Raw genomic sequence first — 24,127 nt, forward strand, 5'->3', positions numbered from 1 at the left:
TTAATTTTGTTCTCTGGGAAATTGTAGGAGGTTTTGGAGATAAAGCTGAGCTGATAAATCAGGGATTTGGCTGTTCTTGCAAAAACTCTTGGACTGGGAGGTGGGAGGCAGGCCCAGGATGCCTAAGTCGGCCGGGTCTGGCTTAGGAGTCCCCCCTCGGAGCACCCACAGGGCCCCCCTCAACAGGACTGAAGAGAGTCTACAGCTGGGTCAGCAGTCTCCCCAGGGTGATGGGCATGAAGGACACCAGGGTGAGCAGGACACACATGGGGGTCAGACCCCAAGGAGCACCCCCAAGGCGCTGTTAGAAGGTGGGTCCACGCACTTCAAGAGCTTGAGGGGCTGAATTACGTGGGGGAGGGGGGTTGCTGATGCCCAGCCATCCCTTGAACCCTCTTCTCAAAGTTGTGCTTCCAAAGACCCTTTCCCTGGGGGGTGTGGTGTCAGTCCCTACCCTCGCTGGCTGCTCTGCCCTGGGCATGCCCCACTTAGCCAACACTGCCACCCCTGAATAGTCTCTTCCAACCTCCCACACAAGTTGTGGCCAGAGTGGAGTAGTAGGATGATAACCTCCCTCATTTGGGAATATATACCTCTTTTAATGTGACCCTGAATGACATTTGGTTTGTCAGCCTTGAAACCTATTGGCTGATGTCCACCAGGGGCCTCAGAAATCCTGGTGGGTAGGGCAGTTCTTGTCTGGTTTGCTCATTATTATTGGATTTGTGTTTTTAATGGGAGTGGTGTTCAGCAAGCGGGCAGGTGATGGCTCGAACCCAAGAGTGTGCTCTGTGTTGTGAGCTGCCCACTTGGCCCCCTTGTCCTCCCTTTGCCTCTCACCTCTCCCTTGCATACACCTCTAGCTGGTTTCTTGCATTTCCTTAGCTGGGTCTGAGTTCCTTTTACTCCAACAAAGGTTTGTGAATGCTGGGATGTGTCCCTGTCTCTGGACTACTGAAGGCAGAGGAAGGAGGAGGCCCAAGCCAGTTCTGAGACTGCAGGAGGCAATCAGGGCAGACTTCCTGGGGGAGGGGTGAATTAGAAGGAAGGGTGTTGGAGAGCATTGCAGGATGGGTGTGGATGTGGGGAGGGTGGGTGTGCTGAAGCCTGGGATGACCCAGGTCCTGGCTGGGCCAGGTTTTGCAGTAGTGACAGAGGTCTGGTCATCTTGGTGGCTTCCCACAGCAAAGGTATTTCAGGTCCCTGGTGGGCCATCCAGGGCCTGCCCCATGCCATCCTCACTCAGGGACACACCACCAGCCACCTAGCAGGGGCAGGGCAGGTGGAGAAGCGGCGCCAGCTCTTTAATGCTCTGCCCATGAGTGACTCGGGTCCCTTCTGCTCCCCTGTCATTGACCAGAGTGGGGCCCAGGGCTTCACCTAGCTTCAGGGGGCTGCTGGGGGGCCCCTGTGCACAGATGTGGGGCCACAGGCTGCTGCTGAACAGAGGATGCCAGGCACTCGGGGTCTGGCTCCAGCCAGGAGAAGAAAACCCCTGCTGTCCAGGTGGGTGCACTGGGCCCACCCCTAACCTCAGAGCCTGCAGGTTCCCCCACTGAGAAGCAGTGCCAGGGGGGGCATGCCCTGGAGGAACAGACATCTGGGGTGGAACACAGCCTTTGGCCCCTGAAGTCAGAGAGTGCGAGAAGCCTGGCGGCCCCAGGAGGAAACCTTTCTGGAAAGAGACATGATTTAAAATCTTCCTTGAAATTCCTGCCGTGACCTTTCTCCTAACATTGCCTCTGGAGATGGAAGTGAAGTGACCCATGGCAGCCGAGCCTGGACAGCGGCAAGTCTGCTGCCCAGGGGCTGTCCCTGGACCCTCTGCTCCTGAGCAGCTGCAGACCCCCATTCCCAGAAGGCTGAGGAATTAAAAGAAGGGCAGGGGCCGGCTGTCCAGAGATGCCCCAGCAGCTGCCCTGGGAGAAGGTTCTAGAGTTGTCCAGTCCAGATGGATGCCAGCTGTGCGGCCTTGCCAGAGCGACTGCTCCTCTCTGGGCCTTGGTCTCCTCATCTGTAAACGGGACCCAGCGGCACTCAGGGTGACTGTCCAGCAGATGCTGGGGCGGGGCCACCGGAGGCCACAGGAGTGGGGGTCAGCAGGAACAAGCTGGCATAAGTGAGAGTGGGGTGTGCGGCTCTGGACCCCATGGCTCCCCCAAAATTCCACCAGCCGGCATGCTCGAGGGACGTTCCTCAGAGCCCGAGGGTGGGAGTCCCGGGTCTCGGTGGGCCACACACTCCTGCAGAGGACAAGGTGGAGTGGACAGACAGGGACAGAGCCCAAGGACTGGGGACACCGGCAATCCAGAGCCCCCAGGAGAGACACAGAGCCGGTGGGCCCGGCGCAGGTCCTTCCTGCAGCGTCTGCCCGAAGGCCTCCCTCAACGGAGCGAGGTGCTGCATCCGAGGCTGGTCCCCTTCTCCCCAGGGGCAAGGCACATGTGCACAGGACAGGGTGCAAGCTGCCTGAGTGTCGCATGTCGGGGGCGTTGGAAGGAGACACCTGGTGGGGATGGTGACTCTGTGAGCTGCTTGGCGTCCCCCAGCTGTCCCCGATCCCTCTGTCATTCTGCGGGGTGGGCGGATGGAGTCCACGCCCACTAGACAGTGGATGGAGGACCCCAGGAACTCATCTCTCGTGGGAGCCCATGGAGACCAGGGCAAGTCCTCCCTTTGTGCCGCCTCCTCCTCGGGATGGCCAGGGCTTTTCCCAGCTGCCTGGCCTCTGTCCAGCTCCTGTGGGCTGACTCCAGGTCCCACTCCCTTGCCTGCTGTGTGCTGGCACCCTTGCAGTGGGCGGTGTGAACCCTCCCAGGCCTCACGGACAGCCTACCCATTCCGGTTCCAGGCTTCTCCCTCGCAACCTGACACATGGCTGCTTGAACTCCTCCACGGATGGGGAGTTCACGCTCTGTGGGAAGCACAACCTTGTAGCACCATGCTATGATTAAGTCACCCCACGTCTCAGGGCCCTCTGTTTCATGAACACATCTCAGGCATTGCTCATCTGTGTCCAGATCCCAGACACTCGTGTCCTTGGAACTGAATCTTCCTTGTGGCTCCACCGGCCCAATTGTTGGATACACTGCTTCTTTCCACTTTGTTCTGATTATAAATTTCAGTGCTGTGCAGCTTGGTACAAGTGACTTTTTTCCTTTTTTTAAAGATTCCCCCTTATTTGCAATTCTTTCCTAGGACTGGATTTCAAGGGCTGGAATTGCCATGTCGGGTGCAGGAATGGCTCTCGACATCACCTGCCGAACTGCTCCCAGAAAAGCTGGCCCAGCTGGCCGGGCCCACAGGACAGACAAAGGTGGGTTTCTCCGCAGCCCGGCCCGCACTGGGCTTCAAACTGCTGTCGTTTCCCCTGGTTCGATGGGGGTGTGCTGGTGGCAGGAAGTCCTTCAGGTTTCTATTATTTTCAAGTGGTGTCTGGGTAATAAAAACAATAACACACTCCAAAGGATGGAAAGCAGTGTTCAAATAAAAACCTGATGCCCACGTTCACAGCAGCACTGTTAACAAAAGCTGAAAGGTGGAAACAGCCCAAAGGTCCACCAGCTGAAGATGATAAACACAATGAGCTAGAGCCAGGTGGTGGAGTATTACTCAGCCGTGAAAAGAAGTGAAGCACTGACACAGGCTACAACCTGGATGCACCCCGAAAACAGCTTGTGCAGCAAAAGGAGCCAGATGCCAAAGGACAAATACCTATGATTCCACTTACCGGAAACATCCAGAACAGGGAACTCCACAGAGACAGACGGAGACTGGGGGCTGCTGGGGGCTGGGGGAAGGGGGCGGGGAGTGAGTGCTCATGGGGACAGGGCTTCCATCTGGGGTGACAAAAAAGTTCTGGAACTGGATGAAGGTGGTACTTGCACAGCCTTGTGAATGTGTTCAATGCTGCCAACTTGTACACTTTAAAATGGTAAACATGGTAAATTTTCTGTTATGTGTGTTATACACAATAAAGAAGCAGTGACAGTAGTAACAAACACTCTTTCAGGGCTTGCTCTGTGCCAGGCACGGTTCTTACCTCCAGCGGTGGCTCGTTACTGCGATTTACAGATGCGGACAGGCTCTCCCGGGTCACCTCACTGGCGGGCACCCATCCGCGCCTCGTTCCTTAGGTCCCTGCAGCTCCGTCCCGCTCCTCTTCCTTGGGCAGAAGTTTCTCTGTAAAGCCATTTCAATAAGTATTCGCCTGTCTGTCCTGCGCCCAGTGATTCCTCCTCTTCCGTCAAGAGCCAGACATCCACATGCCTCCTGCAGTTGGGTTCTACACGCTATCTCGTCTGTTCTGGAGTTTTAAAGCTTCTTCTAAAACCTGTTTAGGAGAACAGGAGACAAGATGGCAGAGTAGAAGGACCTGAGCTCCTCTCATGATCACACCAAAATCACAACTAACTGCTGAACAACCATCGATCAAAAAGGCTGGAACCTACAAAAAAAGATACTGTACATCCAAAGACAAAGAAGAAACCACAACGAGATGAGATGGCACAACCCTTTATGAATGACGTAGCCATTGTGGTTATGACTATAAACTGGTTAGAACCAATTAGGCCCAAGTTGGCAGAAGATTCGACCTCCAGTAGACCTTGAGCCTCATTATATGCTCATCGTAATACATTAGCTAAATGACAGCCCCACAGGTGCCAGGACAATTCTGAGGCTGACCATCAAAGGCCAAAAAGTGGGTGGTGGCCCAATTCCTGGAAATCCCCACCCCTTCCCAGTTGGAATAATCCTCCCAGTCATTAGCCTATGAAACTACCCAGCCCGTAAAAACCAACCGCATTGTATTTCTGGGCCTCTCGCCTTATGAGATGGTCCACACTCTGTCTGCAGAGTGTGTTTCTCTCAGGGCCGGCTGCTCTCACTTTCCAAGAGGACCCCATGCTCTGGGGCTGCTCTCGCCTTTTGAGACAGACCGCATTCTGTCTATGGAATGTGTATCTCTATAAATAAATCCACTTCTTACCCATCACTTTGCCTCTCGCTGAATTCCTTCTGTGCTGAGACATAAAGAACCTGAGCTTCATTAAGTCCTGAGACCAGGTGTGTGTCAATTAAAAGACAGTGGTTTGAGTCCCAGCCTGTGGGTTCAAGTCCCAATCTGGGTTTTGGCTGGGTTCAAATCCCACGTGAGTTGTATGGTTTCAGCAGGAGGGGGCACTCACCATATAATCAAGTCCCATACCTGCCAGGTGGGTGACCCACAAACTGGAGAATAATTATATAGCAGAAATTCTCCCACAGGAGTGAGAGTTCTAAGCTCCCCAGCCTGGGGGTCTGGCATCCGGAGAAGGAGCCCCCAGAGCATTTGACTCTGAAGGCCAGCGGGGCTTGATCGCAGGAGCTCCACAGGACTGGAGGGCGCACACACCCTTGGAGGGCACACACAAGGTCTCCTGCACCAGGACCCAGGCAGTGACTCCGCAGGAGCCTGGGAGGGACCTACCTGCTGGTCTTGGAGGGTCTCCTGGGGAGGTGGGGGCAGCTGTGGCTCTCTCTGGGGTCACAAAAACTGGTGACGGAAATGTCCGGAGCGTTAAACTCTCGCTGGAGGCAGATCTCTTGCTTGGGTCATTAGCACCAAGACCTGGCCCCACCCAACAGCCTGTAGGCTCCGGAGCTGCGACACCGCAGGCCAAACACCAACAGGTCGAGAACACAACCCCACCTATCAGCAGACTGGCTGCCTAAGACTTCCTGAGCCCAGAGCCACCTCTAGACACGCCCCTTGACCTGCCCTACCCACCAGCTCCTCCCACCAGTGGGCAGGCACTGGGCCCACCCCCCAGGAAGCCGGCCTAAGCCTCTACACCAGCCTCACCCACCTGGGGGCAGAAGCCAGAAGCCAGAAAGCTAGAATCCGGCAGCTTGCAGAGCAAATCCACAAACACAGCCCAGAACCTACCCTGGGACCCGCTGGCCCCTGGGTGATGAGAGGGGGCATGTACTGCGGGGGCACACAGGACGTCCCCTACGGAGGGCCAGTTCTCCAAGGTCGAGAGGCATAACTAACCTTCCACATACATAAAAATAAAACCCATTTAGCTTGGACATGTGTGCAGTTAGTTCTGGAGAGCAGGGTTCCTGAGCGGCGGTGAAGGTTGAGGGCATGGTGTCCACCTCCCAGCCCCCTGTTGCTCGACAACCATCAGCTCCTTGCCGCCCCCCGCCCCGGGTGGGTACCCAGGACCACCTGTTTCTGGACCCTCTCAGCCTTCTCTTCCACCTGTGGCCACCTCTCCACGCCACAGACCTCACACAGGAAGGACCTGAGGGTGGGAACAAGGCCAGGGGGTGAGGCCACCCAAACGAGGGGACAGCCATGCCAGGAGCTGCACACACGCCTCCCTCCATCCTCACATACCACAAGGGAGAGAATACCCGAATCCCCGTTTCACAGATGGGGAAACAGAGGCATGATCCCATGATGGTTCCCAGCCACACAGCCTCTGGGTGACCAGGCCCCGGCCACCTGCAGCTGCCACATGTAGCGCCCACCTCCGGGTGGATGAACTGCGTCCCGCGTGTGATGTCCTCCCTGGTGAGGCGTGGGCAGGACAGTGCTCGTGGCCCTCAGCCCCCCCTCCCCCCACCACCCAGGGCCAGGCCGGGGAGCCGAGCCAAGTGAGTCCTCAGCTTGTCAGACTCTCTCTTGTCCACCCGGCTGCCTGGTTGAGGGATGTGGCATGGAGCCCACCTCGGCCGGGGGCCAGGCCTCTGGCTGCAGCCTCGCTCCCGCCTGCCTGCCTGCCCACACTCAAGTCCTGTCTACTTGTCCGATCTTGCAGCACCAGTGCCTCTGCCGGGCCTCACAGCCCCCAGGGAAGGGGCTCCACGGCCGCCTTGGGGGTCAGACCACCCTCATGCCCCCCCCACAGCCTTGGGGGTGCCTGCCCCCATCTGGACTGTGTGCCCTTCGAGCCTCAGCCAAGGGGACTCTTCCTCCAGGAAGCCCTCCTGAGCCCCCTCCCCCTCCCCCTCGGCCTCCTGTCCACACTCTGGGCTGCTGGACCTGGAGGAGTGGGCCTGCTCATCCTCCCCTCCTACATGTGGGGCCCCTCCCTGCTCCGTGGCTTCCCCGGCATCCACTGTGACCGTGGCCAAGGCCGGGCTCAGGGCTGTCTGAACCGTTGCAAATCCTCTCGTTATTAAAATGTTCCACTGGCCCCAGGAGAGACAGGTGAGGATGCACCTCCTGCTTGTGCCTGGCAGGTGGTCTGCTGGTGGCCAGAGGCTCCTTGAGCTGTCATTTCAGGTGGGAGAGTGGGGAGGGCGTGGTGGGGGTGTGTGGTCTGAGGAGGTCAGATGGCTGAATCTCTGCCCCTGGCATCTGAGTGACCTTGGGCCCATCATGGCTACCTGGGCCTCTCAGGGTGAGCTGCAGGCTGTGAAGCTGAGCAGAAGTGACAGGCTCCTGTCTCCCCATCTGGCAAATTCCAGGCTGGACCGCGAGTGAGCAGGGGCCTTGGGCCAGGGGCAAGCTGGGCTGGACCCAGCAGGAGGAGCCCTTCTCACCAGGCTCATCCACTACTGGTGCCCACAGGGGTCCCCAGGGACGGTGACATGGAATGGGTCAGAGCCGTTCCAGAGTGACCCTGCTGTAGGCCCTGTGTGGGGACAGGACCCCAGGCCTGGGGCAGGGGTGTGTGTCTCCTGGGCTGCCCTGCGTCCTGGTTATCCTGCACAGCTGGGGTCAGTGCTCTGCAGCCACCTCCGGGCTGTGCTGCAGGATGCCTGCTGGGAGCTCGGGGTGCGGGCCAGGGCAGCCTCTGGACCGTCCTCCAGGTGGGCCCTCTCCCTCCTAATCGTCCTTGTCACAGGGACGCCCTGATGGAGCTGTAACCCTGTCCCCCATCCCCTGCCAGAAGGCCCATCTGTGGCCCAGGTGAACTTGGCCCCGCCCTCCCCGTGTTCGGGTCCCAACCCCGGGGGCTCAGTTGAGGCAGAGTGCCCTCCATGGCCCCCAGCTGACTGAAGACCCACCCCCAGCTGCTAGGGACTCAGCTGACCCATCCAACTCTGAGTCCATAGAAGGGGGCACTGGGGTCAGAAGGTCCAGCCACGGGGCGCAGAGGGCCCAAATCGGGGACCCTGGGCATGCCCCCGCCCTGCGAGGGGCTTCCGCCAAGATGCCGAGCCCTGTCCTCTCTGAGCTGCTCCCCCTGCTGGGTCCTGGGGCAAATGCTGGCGGCCTGTGTGCCAAGTCGGCCTGCTGCCTCCCAGCTGTGCTGCTGGGGCCACGGCTCAGTGTCCCCTCTGCACAGAGGGAGAGTAGCTGCCGGGCCCCCGAGGATGCTGGTGCAGGCCTGCCGGCGAGCTCTCAGGAAGGGGTGTCATTACCCCGCCATCCTCTCCCTCCTCATCTGCCTCCTCCTATCTCAGTTTTTCCAGAATGATCAGGCCCAGGCCTGGGAAGCGTTTGTTAAAGGGGCCGACCCCAAGGGAGGAGCATGCTGGGGGGTGCCCTCCAGAGCTGCCCTGGGAGGAGGGGAGTGTTGGGGCCTCAGGGCTTTGTTGACCCTACCGCAGCCTCTGAGCCACTGCCTGAATGCTGCTGGGGAGAAGGGTGCTGGGCAGTCCCGGCATGTCCTGAGACTCAATTTTCCCGACGCTAATGCAATTTGGAAACATAAATTTAATAAATCAATGCACCCGCCTCTGCGTCTTGACACGTGGCTGTACCCACCTGCCTGCACAGACCTTGCTCACCTCAGCTCCTGCAATGGGGGATTCACCCCAAGAGACCCTGCAAGGCTGGGTCGGGGAGGGGTGCTGTGTGGGGGTGGGAAGGGGCCAAGGGGGGCGCTTGTCACTCCCAGCACCGGGTACCAGGCCAGCCATTTCCTGGCCTCCACTCAGGCCATGCCCACAGCAGCTCCATGCAGAGGCCGGTGTAACTTCACTCCCCGAATGGGGAAACTGAGGCTCAGGGTGCAGGGGGGGTGGGCCTCCTGTCCAGCCACGTGGTAGAGCGCAGGGCCTGAGTCGTCCCAGAAGTCTTCATCCCATGAGCGCCACTCGCCTCTGGACTAAAGGCCGGAGGCCGTGGGATCTACTGCTGTCCAGGGTCAGGGCCAGGTTGGCCCAGAGCCCCGCCTTGGGGACCATGTCCTATCACAGGGAGAGTTAGACTGGGACCCCCACATGCGAAGAGGGCCCCCTGCTGGCCCACCCGCCACACCCCAGGGTCGTGCAATGTCAGGGAGTTCGGTTCCAGTCCCACGTGTTCTGGCTGGTTCCCTGGGTTGGACCCTGGGCAGGTCCATCCTGTTCTGGCCACAGGGGAAAGATGGTGTGTGAAGAGCAGGTTCAAAGTCAAAGGTGGACAGTGGTCCCTCCCGTGGTTCTCCCCCACCAGCAGGCCCTGTGTATCCACTGCCACTTGGGAAACTAAGCACAGAGAAGTTCAAAGTGGTTCCTCAGGCCATCAGCCCCGATGATGGGCTGAGTTGGAGGAGGTCTTGGGCTGCTGTCTCCAAAGCCTACATTTTTGAAACACCTACTGTGTGCCAGGTGGTACAAATGTCATCTGTCAAGTAAGGGGTGCCAGTGCCAAGGCTCAGGGCCCTGGGAGGAGGGCATGGGTGCCCAGGCCAAGGGCAAGCCCAGGCTGGTGCATCTGAGGTGCTCTGGGGGCTTGTGTGGCCCAAGTGGGGGATGGGGCAGCAGTGGGAGAGGTGGAGGGGCAGGGACCACGGGACTGTGCTGGGGGTGGGGTGTGTATGTCCTGTTACGAGGACCGGTGGGTCCATGGGATGGGTCAGAGTGCAAGGTGCCAGAGGTCATCCAGGCCACAGCGTTGCCGGCTGGGTTGACTCAGGAGAACCCCAGGAGCCGCTGCCCTGCCAGCTGCACAGTATTTCACGGCCAATGGCTCCCTCTGCTGGCCATATTGGGCATCGCCCTGACACTTAGGCTCCCAGCCCAGGATGGGGAACTTAGAGATGTTCACCCCTCCCCGCGGACCAGGAGACACACACCAGGCTCTGGGTGGCCTTGGGGACACTGTTCCCAGGACAGGACCTACCTACATTGTGGGGAAGATTTGGGCATCTGATTCAAGGTACCCACTGGAGGCTGAATTCAACTCCCCGTCAGAGACACCTGTGTGCCCAGGGGTACAGCCCCACTGGAACCAGTAAGACATAGGAGACAAGAGCCTGGCCTCGGGTGTGGTCCAGATGCAGTTCCTCCAGGCAGGTGCCAGACGTGGCCAGGACAGGTGGGGCTGGGGCCTGCCTGGCCCTTTAAGAGGGCCGCGGGGGCGGGGGGGGCGGATCCCTGTTGCCTAGCAACAGGAGGGCTTGGTGGGTACCTGTCTACGAAACCAGAAGCCATGTCCTGCTTGGGGACAGAGTGGCTGGAGCTGCCCTGCTGACCGTGCTGAGTGGCCCTCCTCCCTCTCCCCCCCCACCCCGTGCCCGGGCACACCATGGCGCAGACAGATATACTTCTGACCAAGGAGCCCGCCCCGCAAACGGTGCCAGCATGCCAGCTGCCCCGCAAGCTGTACGATGTGGCCCGAAACACAGGCGCCCACATATCCTCGGGCCTGGCCACCGCTGGCTTCCGCACGGCCAAATACCTGGTGGATGAGTGGTTCCAGAACTGCTATGCCCGCTACCACCAGGCCTTTGCCGACCTCGACCAGTCGGAGCGGCAGCACCACGAGAGCCAGCAGCTGGTGGCCGAGACTGAGGCGCTGGCGCAGCGCACGCAGCAGGACTCCACGAAGAAGGTGGGCCAGCGCCTGAAGGACATGCACTGCTGGAAGTCGGAGCTGCAGCGCCAGGTGGAAGAGCTGGTCGCAGAGACTGACCTGCTGCTGGCCCAGAAGCAGCGGCTGGAGCGCACCCTGGATGCCACGGCCGTGCCCTTCTCCATAGCCACCGACAACCTGCAGTGCCGGGAGCGCCGCCAGCACCCCGACCTTGTGCGTGACTGCGTGGAGATGGAGCTGCTGAAGGTTCGGCCCCTCCCAGCCCCCAGAATTGCAGACCGGGCCGCCCCACCTCTCCCCAGGGAGCATGACCTTCTCTGGGCTGAGAGTGGGCACCCGTGTGCCCCCACGACACGGCTGGCAGATGCCTTGGTGCCCATGTACCACGTGGCTGCACACAGGCACAGGGAGCCTGCTCCCCTCAGCACATGCAGGGACACACAAGCACATGCCCAGGCGCAGAGAAGGTGGCTCTGCTTGTAGGTGGGGGACCAGAACCGACTGGGGCCGTCCTGGCTGGGGGCAGGGGCAGGGCTCAGACTGCCCAGGGGGAGGTGCCATCCCTGGCCCCAGGAGGGTGCTGGGTCTGGCCTTCCCACAGTCTGGTCCTTATAGTGGGTGCTGGGCAAGGCCTTGCTCCCTGCAAGGTGGGCCCAGCCAGGACATGCTGGGTTGGGTGCACTGTGGCCTGGGGGCAGGTCCCAGCATGGGGGTTGAGCGTGGTTGGGGGCAGGGGCTGGACTTTGGTGCTTATCCACTCACCTTAGCTCCGGGTCCAGGGTTCCTGCTCTGCCCCCTGCCCTATTATGGCTCCCACGTGGGGGTGAGGCAGGGCCCAGGCCGTGGCAGCATTCATACCTGGAATGTATATTGGGACGATTGTCTGAGGCTGAGACAGTCAGAGGCCACTGAGGCAGGGCGGGACCTGGCCAGTACCCCATAAGCCCTGATGCCCCTCCACACACCCCTGAAAACCAGGAAGGGCCTGATCTGAGCCCCAGGAGTGGCTGAGGTTGGGATGTGGTTGGGTCATGGTGGTGCCTGCACCCACTGTGTGGTCCCTCAGTCACCCCTGGGTCCTGGCACCTGCTGAACAGCCCCTTTGGTCACCCTGGGTCATGCAAATTAAGCCTGACCCTGAGTTCCCAGAGGCAGAGCCCCCCATGCCCCGCCCCCCATGCCCGTGTTGGAAACCCAGCCTCAGACCAGTGTGCAAGCGTGGACGGGATAAAGGGGGGTGGGGGCCACATGCATCCCACAAAGAGCCCTTTCCCCTCCGAACCTGGCAGGACCTGTCCTTGGGGAAGCCCCCAAAGGATCAGGGAGTCACCCAGGCCAGGCCCCTGATGCTGGCAGGGAAGAGCCTCACCTGCGAACAGGCTGTAGGCCACAGGCACTCATGAGATATGGGGGAGACAGACAGCCAGCCCAGGTGCCCAGGGACCCCCTGCAAACCCCAAGCTCAGGACAGAACCTTGAGTACCTACCTCCTCCTGGCCCCAGGCCCTTCCTCTGTCCCCCCAACACCCCACCCGCACACTCATTCACTCAAGAACCTCCCAAGGCTCTGGGAGTGAACCCTCTGCCCTGAGCCAGGTCCCCTGCCCAGCAGTACATGGACAACAAAGGGGCCAGGACAGGGAGATGGACCCACGGGTCAGAACTGAGCACGCAGGGTTTAGAGCCCAACAGAGGAGAAATTCAAATCAGGGGGTAAGAGTTTTTCCTGCCCAGAAAGTGAAACTGTCAGGGTAGCAGGAGGAAACACAGGGTTTCCCCTTGTGTCCTTTGTCTGGGTAAGGCCTCTCTGAGCCCAAGGCCCCAAGGGGCAGCCCCAGGGGGGCTCCTGGTCCCCAGTGGCCGGGGTCCTCAAAGGCTGTCACCAGGCTGTCCAGGGGCCAGTGGGCAGGCTGGTGCCCTCAGTGTCTTGGGCAGGCTGCAGGGGTGGCCCCAGAGCCCAGGGGGTGCTAAGTGCCCAGCAAGTGGGAACCACTTCTGGGTGATCCTCCCCACAGCCCATGGAAGCCCCCAGAAGAAAAGACCCACTGCACCACCCCAAACAGCCCAGAATAAATCCGGCGAGAAAGCCAGGCTCATGTCCCACTTCCAGGAAAGAAGCTGGGGCCCAAGGCCACCAGCAGAGGTCAGGTGCTGGCAGAGCCCCCAGTTCCACTGGGGGTCACCCCAAATCTCAGCTCCTCCTAGAGGTTTGAGAGGCTGCCTGTGGGCCCCACCAGCCTGGCTGTCCTCAGACTCTCACCAGGGACGGGGGTATTCTTCCCCAGGAGGCAGACCTCATCCGGAACATTCAGGAGCTCCTGAAAAGGACCATGATGCAGGTCGTGAACCAGATTCGGTGGGTCTGAGTGGCCTCTAGGGCTGCCCTCGGGATGTCCCCCTACCCCTCAGGCTAGCTATGGGCAGGAAGTTGGGGTGACCCGGCCCTGAGGCTCAGAGAAGTGAGGGATTGTCCCCAGTCATAGCCAGAAGCAAGGGGCTGGGTGGAGGCACTGGGCAGGTAGGGGTGGCAGATTGCTGCATGGCCAAGGGGCCTGGGCATCCAGAACCCAGGCCAGCATCCCAGGGCCTACCCTGCCACTTGGGGGGCTTACCCTGCCCTGCGCCCAGGTGGGCCCAGCTCCCCACCCGCACAGACAGCAGGCCCTGCCCGCTCTCCCCAGGATGAATCGTGAGCACAAGGAAACGTGCGAGATGGACTGGTCCGACAAAGTGGAGGCCTGCAACATCGACGAAGCCTGCTGCCACTACCACAACCAGAGCTCCGACTTGCAGTTCTACCCGCACTCCACCAAGTTCGAGGAGAGGTGGGATCTTCCGCAGGGGCTGTGCACAAACGCCCCGCCCCCACCTGCGAGATCCCACCTGGGCTCCTAGTTCCTCCGCTGGGGGTCCTTTGTGCAGCTCTTCTGCTCCTGGGGATGGGCAGGCGAGCGGGACCTCCGCCCAAGTGCCCAGCACACACGGTTCACCACAGGGGCTGGGGTTTGCGAGGGTGGCAGGACCCAGGGTGGGGGGCCGCCTGAGGCAGGGCGGCTGGCTGCAGCTCCGCATAAGGCCGGCAGGGGTCGCTGGGCCACCACCCATCGCAACACAGCCCCGGGGTGGCGCAGGGCCCAGGGACGTAGGAGGCACTGGGGCGCGGGAACCACTTGGGGGCGCAGAAGGCACGGAAGACACGGAGTGGGGAACTGGGGTCGCGGGGCTAGCGGGGCGGAGCTGCGGGAGCAGGAGGCCCGGGGAGCGCGCGGGGAGGCGCTCCGGGTGGCGCGGGGGGCGGGACGGGGAGTGGCGCTAGGACTGGGGGTGGTAGTTTATGCTGCGACGCAGGGTACACTGGGCGCGGCGGGCGCGGGGAGGCCCTGGTGCAAACCGGAGCCATTGGCAGGTGCCCCCACCGACCGCGGTGCCCGCGCACTCCCTGCCCGCAGTGCCTCCACGCCCGAGACCTGGGCCAAGTTCACCCAGGAAAACCTGTACCGCGCCGAGCGCGAACGCCTGGCCTCAGTCAACCTGCGGAAGCTTGTCGACTGCATCCTGCAGGACGCATCCGAGGACTTGCGGCTGCAGTGCGACGCCGTGAACCTGGCCTTCGGGCGGCGCTGTGAGGAGCTGGAGGACGCGCGCCACAAGCTGGAGCACTACCTGCGCAAGGTGGGGCCGCCCGGCCACGCCCACCCACGTCAGACCACGCCCATCCCGCTGCCAGGCCACGCCCATCCCGCCGCCAGGCCACGCCCATCCCACGACCTGACCTCGCCCAGGGCAGCCTCTAGGGCTGGACACCCCCTGGTAACGTAACCACAGAGAAAGACCAGGCCCAGACTGGGTAACCCAGACCACTCCTCCCCCACTGGCCACTATGCCTTTGTCACGACCTGGCCTGGCTCCTGCCCCTCCTTGGCCCTGCCCATCCTGAGGGACCCCTGAAGCAGGGCCCTCACTCCTCCCTGGGCCCTCATTAAGCTGATGAGAAACCAAGTGACATTTGGGGGGGGTGGCATTGTCACTGGAGTGACTGACCAGCGGGTGATGTAAGCAGGAGCAAGGAGGGTGGAAGGAGGTAGGGCCTGGCTGCCTAGTGGGGTGTCCCTGGTGCTGGCCCCTGGCCTGGCAGGGCTCTGACCCTAAGCTCTCAGGGTGACTTTTGCTGCCTTTGTCTCTCCAGCTCCCGACCAGGGTCGGGGGCTGGTGACCACAGGGCTGGGGGCTCTCAGGCCAGAGCTGCTGTGCCACAAGCTTTGCTGTCCTCACCGCCCCCAGGCCTCTGGGTGCCCATGGGAGGGACGAGGTGGCCGTGCACATCCTCCCTGCCTCCACTCCTCCCCCAGAGCCAGCGGACAGAGCCGCCTGCTCGACGTGGCACAGGGCTTGGGGTGTGGTGGGGGAGACCCACAGGTACTGTCCTGTGTGCAGACACTGCGGGAGATCGTGGACCAGGAGCACAATGTCGCAGCGCTGAAGCAGGCCATCAGGGACAAGGAGGCGCCTCTGAAAGTGGCCCAGACCCGCCTGTACCAGCGTTCCCACCGGCGCAACATGGAGCTGTGCCGAGACGCTGTCCAGTTCAGGTGCCTGTCGCTGCTGGGGCCGTCCTGGGCTGGGCCTGGTCACCAACCACCATAGGGTGCCGTCCACCCACCTCCGGGCTTTCCTCAGCCTCTGGGGCCCCCTTGAACTCCTCCCCCCACCCCCACACACAGCTCTGCAGATGTGAAGAGGAAAGACATTGGGCCCTACACAAGCACAACACACACACACACACACACACACACACACACACGGTTCCCACGTCCCCAAACCTGCCCCAGCACGACTGGATACTATGCGTCCCTTGGGGGACACTGTGCCAGGCTCCTAGTGCCAGGGGCGGCCACACTCCCTGCTTCACCCTGGTGAGGAATCTCAGGGTCTGGGAGGCAGAGCTCCCCAGGCCACACGGCCGCCCTGACCATCCTGCTCGTGGCCGTCCACACCTCCAATGTCACGGTGGACACACATCCCCGGCTTGAGGCGTAGGTGGGGTCACGTCTTCTGTTTTCTAACTTATTGAGCTCACAGTCGCCTTTTAAGCAGAAGTACCCCTGCCTTGGGCATCCCTCTTTCCCTGTCCCTCAACTCCTTCAGAAAACTGGGTCCTCACTCGGGTCCAGGGGCGCCCATCTCACTTCCAGATGCCAGGAATAGAGGAATAGAAGTTCATGTGGTGTCCTGGCCTGGCGCTCTCCCAGTGTGGCTGCTGGGTTTCCCTCTGGGCCTTTTGGGGGCACTTCTATGGCCAAATGTCTTGACCAAGACCCCCAACAGGGGCCCCCAGGCTTTGACCTTGGGCCTCGCTCTCCCCACCCAGAAGACCAGGCGTCCCAGGGCAGCCCCAACTCACCCCTTCCTCCCACCCCCCCAGGCTGGTGAGCGAGGTAGAGGAGCTGAACCTGTCCCTGGCGGCTCTGAGGGAGAAGCTTCTGGAAGCAGAGCAGTGCCTGCACAACTTGGAGGACACGCGCATGAGCCTGGAGAAGGACATCGCTGTCAAGACGAACAGCCTCTTCATCGACCGCCAGAAGTGCATGGCCCACCGCACCCGCTACCCCACCGTCCTCCAGCTGGCCGGCTACCAGTGACCGGGCGGGCACCCTGGCGGGCGCAGAGACCCATCTCCCCCTCAAATAAAGAGCATGTTAGCTTTCTACTCAGAGAGTGTACCTGGACAGGTGGGCTTTGCCTGTTGACCCCATGTTTCAGCCATGGTGGGCCAGGGGTCTCCTGCTTGGGGCGCCCCCAGTCACCACCTGGGGAGAGGGGTCAGCCAAGAACTGTCGAGGCCCCCCCTCATTGCTCACTGCTGACCACACGGGGCACAGCCAAAGCATTGACAGTTTCTCTGCCCACCTGGGCCACCTGCTGGATGCTTCAGAGGGAGTGTCACCTCCTGTCACCACTTGTCACAGGCTCTGGTGGCCGCAGTGATAACTGAAGCCCTGCTCCTTTTCCTCCATGTGCCCTGGACGCTGTCACCGGAGGCCAGCCGGCACTCCCCTCATTAGTGGGGGGTGAGCCTGGAGCAGCGGTGTCAGAACACGCTGCTGGCCCAGCTCTCCCCTGAGGGACTTGGCCCCCAGGCTGTGAGGGGCCACGCGGGGCGGGGCCTGGGGCAGTGACCGCCGGGGGAACTGTGGGACCTCTCCCTGCCACCCCCACCCGGCACAGGGTGTGCACCAGACCCTGAGCTGGGGGGTGGAGGGTCAGGGCTGGAGGGGCCTCCACCCCCAGCACCTTGGTCACTTCTGTGGCCAGGCTCCTCATCCAGCCCCCTCCTTAGCCAGCAAGTGAGTCAGGCCGGGCTGTGGGCGGGTGGGTGAGGGCCACAGAGCCCTGCTGCCCACCTGGCCCCACACTCTGTGTCCATGGCTCTGGGCAGAACTGGGCACAGCATCAGGGACTACCCACAAGCAGGGCCAGGTGCTCTCACGGTGGCCATGAGGCCCTCTCACTGTGCCCCCTGGGGACGAGCTCCAGGCCACTGGCCCCTCGCCCATGGCAGCTCATCAACAGGACTCGGGAAGTGTCCATTAAGAGGCTGGGAGATAATAACTCGGCCGCATGCACGCCAGCCACTCAGAGCCCCATTACCGCCTGAGGCCGAGGCGGGCTGGCTGTGTAGCACGGCGTCCCCATCAGCAGCTACGAGGGCCTCCTTGTCCCTGTGCCCCACCCCTGCCGGGTGGCTGCTAATGGGGAGCTAAGTGGAGGTGCTGTGCGAAGGTCATTATCTCCAAAGCTGGGAGGGCTCGGGTACAGCCCCAGGGGGCCGGGCACTCGTTGCCTGCAATTGTCTCATGACCACCTGTGAGCTGGCACTTGTGTCCCCTTGTAGAGACGAATGACCAGGCCCTGGAGCTGATGAGTAGCTCTGGGCCACACGGCGAATTCCCGAGGCTGCGGCTGCGTCTCACTGGAGAATTAGCCTCCCTGGGGAGTCTGGAGGGTGGCCAGATGGCTACACCCACCCACAGGGATTCGGCCCCTGCAGGAGTGGGGAGCGGGGAGTCACGGGGGGACATCAGGGCCCTGAGGGTGGCTGAAGCCTGCGGCATTTTCATCCATCACAGAGGACACTCTGGCCACTCTGAGTCCACTGGTGCCCATTTAACAGGTTGGGAAACCGAGGTCAGATGCAGGGAGCAGCAGAGCTTGGGCGTCTGCCCTTCTCTGGGAGCCCCAGAAACCCCAGAGACAAGAGTGGGGCAGGCAGAGAGGAGCTTCCGCAGGTTGACTGAGGCCAGTCAGCAGCTCCCGCCGGAGCCTGGACTAATCCAGCCCTGGGTGATGCCTACAGAAAGCCCTCCGTCCAGGCCACCCACATCCAGATTCCAGCAGTGGTTGCTGACAAGGCGTGGGAGGCCACCGAGCCCCACTGGAGTGTGAACTGGCATCTCAGGGAGGCCGGGGGATATCTGGGAACCGGCTCCAGCTGGCATGATCTCCCAACCACAGCCCTCACCAGCTCTGCTCCCCTTCAGCCTGGCACGAGAAGCCCCTCAGTCTTGCCCTCTACCCTCATCCTTGCCCCCTCCCTGGTCATCAGTGAGGAGTGCCAACATGGGGAGCCTGAGGGGAGAGCCGGACCCGGGGCTGTGCCTGCATGTGCAGAGGCGAGAGAGCCAGCCCCAGCTGCCCACGGCCTCTCTTCCGGCACAGCGGCCACAGCTCCCCAAGCCACATCTGTGCCTCCCTCTGCCAGGCAGCCTGGCTTGGTGGTGGTGGGGGGGCGCTTCCCAGGGAGTCACATGTCCCCGTGCTCAGAGGCTGAGGCGCCAGGCCCTGCCCCTGGACCTAGCATCCAGCTGCTCAGGCCCAGAGCAAGCAGGAGGACAGGCCCTGGTGTGGGCGTAGCCCACGCCTGCCACTGCCCGGGGGGCCCTGTGAGTCATTGCTGCCAGGGGGTTGGCATCACAGGGACACAACCCTTATCCACTGAAAGGCTGGGCTAATGCCGAGGGCCCCCAACACAGTGTCACGGCAGGCCTCTTGCCCCGCTGGGCACCGTGACCCTGGGAGGGTGCAGCGGGAGGTGGCTGCAGACACAGTGGACCTGGCCCGACGTTTCTCTCCCATGCTTCACCCAAAAGTCTCAGCCCTCCTGTCCCAGCCAGAGACAGGAGGGCGTCACCGTCACCAGGTGGGCTCAGCACAGGCATGGTGGTCTGTCTCCCCTGACTTTGGCCTCCAGCCTCCTCACCAGCCTCCCTGACTCCTCTCTAAGTCACTGCACCCCAGACAGAGGATGGCTGCCAGCTCATGGTTTCACCCTCAACTCCCCAGTCCCAGACACCCCAGGCCCTCAGAGCCATGCTGTGGCCCATGGGCTGTCAGGAGGATACTGGATCCCCTGTGGCAGGGCTGCACTGACGTTGCGGCAGGTGGCAGACTGGGCGGTGGGTGACAGGGCCACGTGAGCCTCCTGCCCGGGAGCTCTGAAGCTGACCTGAGGCCTGTTGGTCTTAGATGGCCCAGAGGGAAGCCATGGGTACCTGGGGCGGGCATGAAAGAGCTCTTTCATGGGCCACTGGGTAGAGATGCCGGAGACGCCAGGCAGGCAGCAGCACCTGATCATGAAATGGTAACAGGGAGGGTGGGGGTGGGTGGGGGTCTTTACAGCCATCCTGAGCAGGGCCAGGTGGCCAGGATGCCTGGGACCCCAGACCTCTGGGGGAACAAGGTAAGGGCCCCAGCAACACAGGCCTGTCTGTGGAGTGGGCTCCCCAGGAGATACCCACTCCTGTAAGGTTCCTCCACGGGAGGAATTCAGGAGGGTCTTGCAGAGTCCAATGGGGTTAGGGGGGTGGGTGAGGGTCTGCTAGGCTCTGAGGGGGAGGTGGTGGAGAGGAGGGCTCCCACCTGCCAGGGAAGCTCAGCCTGGGAGTGGGTCTCAGACCTACTATGTAAGAAGAAGGACCTCACCCTGGGCTGCAGTCCCCGAGGGCTTCCTGGAAGAGGGAGCCTGAGTCTTTGCTCAGCATGGCTAGGGTACAGGGAAGAGTGAGGATCCCGACCTCACACGCCTGCCCTTGCAGGAGACCAACACTGGCTGAGCCTCCCATATGTACATGGGGAAACCAGGGCAGGCAGGACCCACTTGCCAGGGAAACTGAGGCCCAAATGATGTGGGGCTCACCCAGGGCCCCCCAGCAGCTGCTGGTTGAGCTGGAAAGTGGAGCCTCCACCTGGCGTGGATGAACCAGGTGTCAGGCAGGGTCTCCCGAAGGAGAGGAGGTGGAGGCGAGAGGCCTAGGACTGGTAGGGCTTAAAGACCATCTTACCCACAGACGGGTGGGGGCCGCATGGGGTAGCCCCCCAAGTTACCCGCAGGGGCCTGGCCTGGCCCACGGGAGGTCAGGATGAGGGTGCTGCCCTCTGCCAAGCTAGGCAGCCGGGCAGAAACTGCCTCATGTCTGACCCCAACCACCTGGGCCCCGGGCCCAGCCACCAGTGGGTGGGGTGCTGCCGTTCCCTGAAGCAGCCTAGCTGTCCCTCCCGGAGGGCTCTGGCCAGCCCAGGTGGGTGGGGGACTTAGAGGGCTGATTCAGAGCCCCCACCTCCATACAGTTCTCCCTGCATCTACCAGGTGCGGGGTCTCCAGCCATGGGGGGTTTGGGAACCGGGACTCCCCAACTATAGGCAGTTAGGGTGCCTGCCACTGCCCAGAGCTAAGGCCCTAAGGCCCCAGGAGGGAGGCAGCTATGGGGAGGAGGGAGCAGCCCCGGAGAAGGAATCTGGAAGCACCAGCTCCCATGGGGTGGGGCTGCCTTGGTCACTCACTGGGGCTCTGGAAGGGCAGGTGTGAATGGTCCCCCGTGCTGGCCCCTCCGATCGATGGTGGTCCCCAGGTGCTGTGTTAGGGGGGATGCTGGGGCCACATCCAGGTCCAGGGGAAAGTGTGTGGGGATCCATTAGTGATGTCTGTCGGGGCAGGGGTCTGAGTGTCCAGGAGGGCTCTGCCAGGTGCCCTGTCTGGTGCAGGATGAGGCTCTGGCCACGCCCACTGCAGCCCCTCCAGGGGTCCCAACTGTCCATCCTCACCCAGGCAGCTCCCTGGTCCCACAAGCGCAGTCTCCCCCACACAAGGGGGCACAGTTGGTCTGCTGCGGGGGTGGGGGCTCAGCAGGGGTGTCCCCTCTCCACTCCCCGTTTTCCTCCCCCATCCTCTTCCTCCCGTCCTGCCCTCCCGACCCAGCCTCTGCTCTCCTGCTCCTGCTGATGCTGCCCGCAGGGGCCTGGCCTGGCCTAGGGCCGCCCTGCTGGCTGTGTATGCACTGCAGCTGCCCACCCTGGCCCCCGGCTGCCCCCAGCCCACATGCCCACACACCGCATGAGCAACAGGGATGAGTGGGTGGGACTGCCCCACGTGCGGCCCACCATCGACATCTCGATCCTCAAAGGTGAGTGTTCCTGGAGAGGTGGCCCCACTGCCCCCAGCCCCGCAGGGACACTCCGCAATGAGGGGCATGGGAAGAGAGGCAGGAGAGCAGGGCGACGGCCCAAGGCTAGCTCTGGGAAGGCTGGGCCCCAGGGGGGCACACAAGGGCCTGCTCCCTGCTCCCCATAGCCGCCTCCTCCTGTGGGAACAGGGTGCCCTGGGGAAGGGGCTGTGGATTGGGGGAGATGGTGGGAGGGGTGGGTGGCAGGCGGGGCTGAGTTTCCCTTCAATTCTGCTCCCCAACCCCAAGGGGAGGTGGGAAGGGGGTCTGGGAGCAGCGCCCCCTTTGAGAGGCAAGACAGGCTGAGCTCTAAGAGGGAGGCACCCTGAAGGCTGGACGGAGGCCACACTGAGGTTGGATTTGGTTACCAACTTCCCAGGCCTCTCCTCCTTCAAAACCCAGTTCAGACACTTCCTCTGGCAGCTACTGGACCCCCATCGTCCCCGCCGTCCCAGCCATCCCCATGTGACCATCTGCACAGGCCTCAGAACTGCCAGGACCTCAGGGTGTGGCTTCTTTCTCATTGCCCCGTGGAGCGCGGGTTAGCGCCCACCTGACAGATGAGACTGAGGCTCACAGAGGTGAGGTCACTTGCAAGGCCGTGTGGCCAGAGAATCTGACCCTTGAAACCTTGACCAGGGGCTTCCCCTTACCCGCACCCCCTCACAGGTGAGAAGGGTGAAGCGGGGGTCAGAGACCGCTCCAGCAGGAGCAGGAAGGAGGGCCCGCCTGGCTCCTGAAACCTCCGTGGCCACAAGGGCCAGAAGGGGCAGGTGGGGCCGCCGGGCACCCTGTGCCAGCGTGCCTACGTGACCTTCTCGGTGGGCTGGCGAGAGGGGCTGCACAGCACCGATGCCCTCCAGGCCGTGCCCTTCGACACGGAGCTGGTGGACCTGGACGGTGCCTTCGACCTGGCCTCCGGCCCCTTCCTCTTTGCCGTGCCCGGCGTCTACGTCCTGAGCCTCAACGTGCACACCTGGAATTACAAGGAGACGTACCCGCGCATCACGTGCAACTGGTGGGCCGCAGCCGTGCTGTATGCGCAGCCCAGTGAGCGCAGCAGGATGCAGACACAGAGCCCGCTGCTGGCGCTGGCCGCGGGTGACGCTGTCTGGGTGCGCATGTTCCAGAGGGATGGCGACAACGCCATCTACAGCGAGCGCGGTGACCTCTACATCACCTTCAGCGGCCACCTGGTCAAGCCGGACGCTGAGCTCTAGCAGTCCCCATGCCACATCCAGCCCTCAACGGCAGTCATTCCTGGAGCCCCGCAGCCCAGGACTGATGCCAGCTGAGATGGAGCACCAACTGCACACAGACGCTGAGCTGAGCATAGGGCTGTGGCAGGAGCAGGACAGACCCGGGGCCTGCCCTGCTGGAGATGACACAGACGAAGGTTTCACACCAAGACATTCAGGAAGCAGGCCCTTGTTCTGGGCACGTGGTGGGTGGGGGGTGGGGGGTGGGCCGGAGCATCTCCACACACGATGGAGTTTGCTCCCCTGGTCAAGCTACCTATTCTGCATATAAAGGCTGTGCCAGGAACCACTGCCATGGAGAGCTTTACAAAGCACCTATTGGGTGCCAGGCTTGTTGTTAGGGAGGCTGCAGGGTAGGGGGGGAAGGGGGTCAAGTGCAGATGCCGGCCCTCCTGGAGCCAACGCTAGCAGGAAGCATGATGGATTCTAGGGTGTTCGAGGGCAGCAGAGGCCACAAGACAGGATGAAATGGAGCAGGTTACGGTGCTGTCCCGGCCGGGACGGGTCTCGTCCTTGGTGAACATGCCACCAGCCCTGGTAGGCTGATTTTCTGGGGCTCAGCATCCCCTTGTCTGTCTGGAATGGGCTGGAAGGGGGAGGAAGCTCATACCTGGATGTGCACCTGAGCCCGGGGAGCCCCAGACCCCCACGGTGTCACCTCCTACTTAGGTGTGCTGATGCTGGGCCTGGCGGCAACGGGAAGTGACCAGGCTGGCCTCGTTCCTGTGGACGGGTGTGGGTGGACTTTGGCCATGCTCACTCCACAGGAAGCCCCTGTCCACCCCATGGTCGGAGCCATCAGGCTACCCCACCCTCGAGCCCACTCTGAATCTTTCCTTTCCTGCCACGTGTCCTCCAGCCACTCTGGGACCTTCTGTCCAGCCCCTATGGCCCCATCACCTGCCGCCTCCCCTCTGGCCCTCCCCTGGCATCCCCTCCTGCAGCTGCTCCCTTCCGAATGAGGATTCTGGGCCAGTGAGGCTGCTGGGGCCCTGGCAAGAGCAGCGTCTGGAATCACCGGAGCCTGGCGAGCTGGCTGAGGTCCTGGGCCATGCAGAGGTGGCTGGAGCTGCAGGCTGGCTGGGCTGAGCAGGCCAGGGCCTTCCAGGTGCTGGACAGGCATGGGGGTTTCCACCTCAGAGTCCAGGCCCACAGAATGCCGGCCTGGCTGATCCTGTCTCCTCATCACGTCCTACCCCTGCCCCCACTCTTTCCCACCAGGAGCCCAAAGCATCCTGAGATGGATCTCTGACTGGCTGGGGGCCCCACATCCACCTGGCCCTGGCAGATCCTCTCCAGATCATCATCGGCTGATGGGGGAGGTGGGGAGGGGGTGGGGGCCCACTCATCCTTTTCACAAACAGGCACCTCCTTGTCCCCAGGGAGGGGACACAGCTGGGATCACAGTGACCCTCCCCTGCCACCACAGAACTCAGTTATCCCTCAGGAGCATCAACCCTGAGTGAGGCTGGAGCCAGGAATGTCCCACACCCACTCGTGAACAGCAGAGCCCACCCTCCCAAACACACAGGCCAGGCCAGGCCACGCCCTTGACAGGTGGGGAAACTGAGGCCTGGCAAGGGGTATAGACCCCCAAGCCTGTGTGGGCTGGGAGCTGGTCCCCTCCA

At 62.1% G+C, this 24,127-nt stretch overlaps 2 protein-coding genes across 3 annotated transcripts; both read left to right on the plus strand.

Moving 5' to 3' along the window:
- Positions 1–10,456: 10,456 nt before the first annotated feature.
- On the plus strand, positions 10,457–16,383 carry TEKT4 (tektin 4; the record flags this gene model as incomplete). 2 transcript variants are annotated; one of them, XM_082671052.1, is made up of 6 exons in its annotated part: positions 10,457–10,990; positions 13,030–13,100; positions 13,426–13,569; positions 14,194–14,416; positions 15,179–15,333; positions 16,167–16,383. In XM_082671052.1, 6 exons carry the CDS (start codon positions 10,457–10,459, stop codon positions 16,381–16,383), a joined length of 1,344 nt encoding a protein of 447 aa, XP_082527178.1. The 2 variants fall into 2 exon arrangements, with proteins under 2 accessions (XP_082527178.1, XP_082527179.1); XM_082671053.1 differs by having other exon boundaries at positions 10,457–10,975.
- A 3,827-nt stretch (positions 16,384–20,210) lies between these two features.
- On the plus strand, positions 20,211–22,460 carry C1QTNF8 (C1q and TNF related 8; the record flags this gene model as incomplete). The annotated part of the gene is given in 5 exon segments (XM_082670699.1): positions 20,211–20,319; positions 20,997–21,124; positions 21,126–21,201; positions 21,910–21,977; positions 21,981–22,460. Coding segments are annotated over 5 exon segments (861 nt in total).
- Between the last annotated feature and the right edge of the window lie 1,667 nt (positions 22,461–24,127).

This window comes from Grampus griseus, assembly GCF_964374135.1.
Source record: "Grampus griseus genome assembly, chromosome: 14".
NCBI lineage: Eukaryota > Metazoa > Chordata > Mammalia > Artiodactyla > Delphinidae > Grampus > Grampus griseus.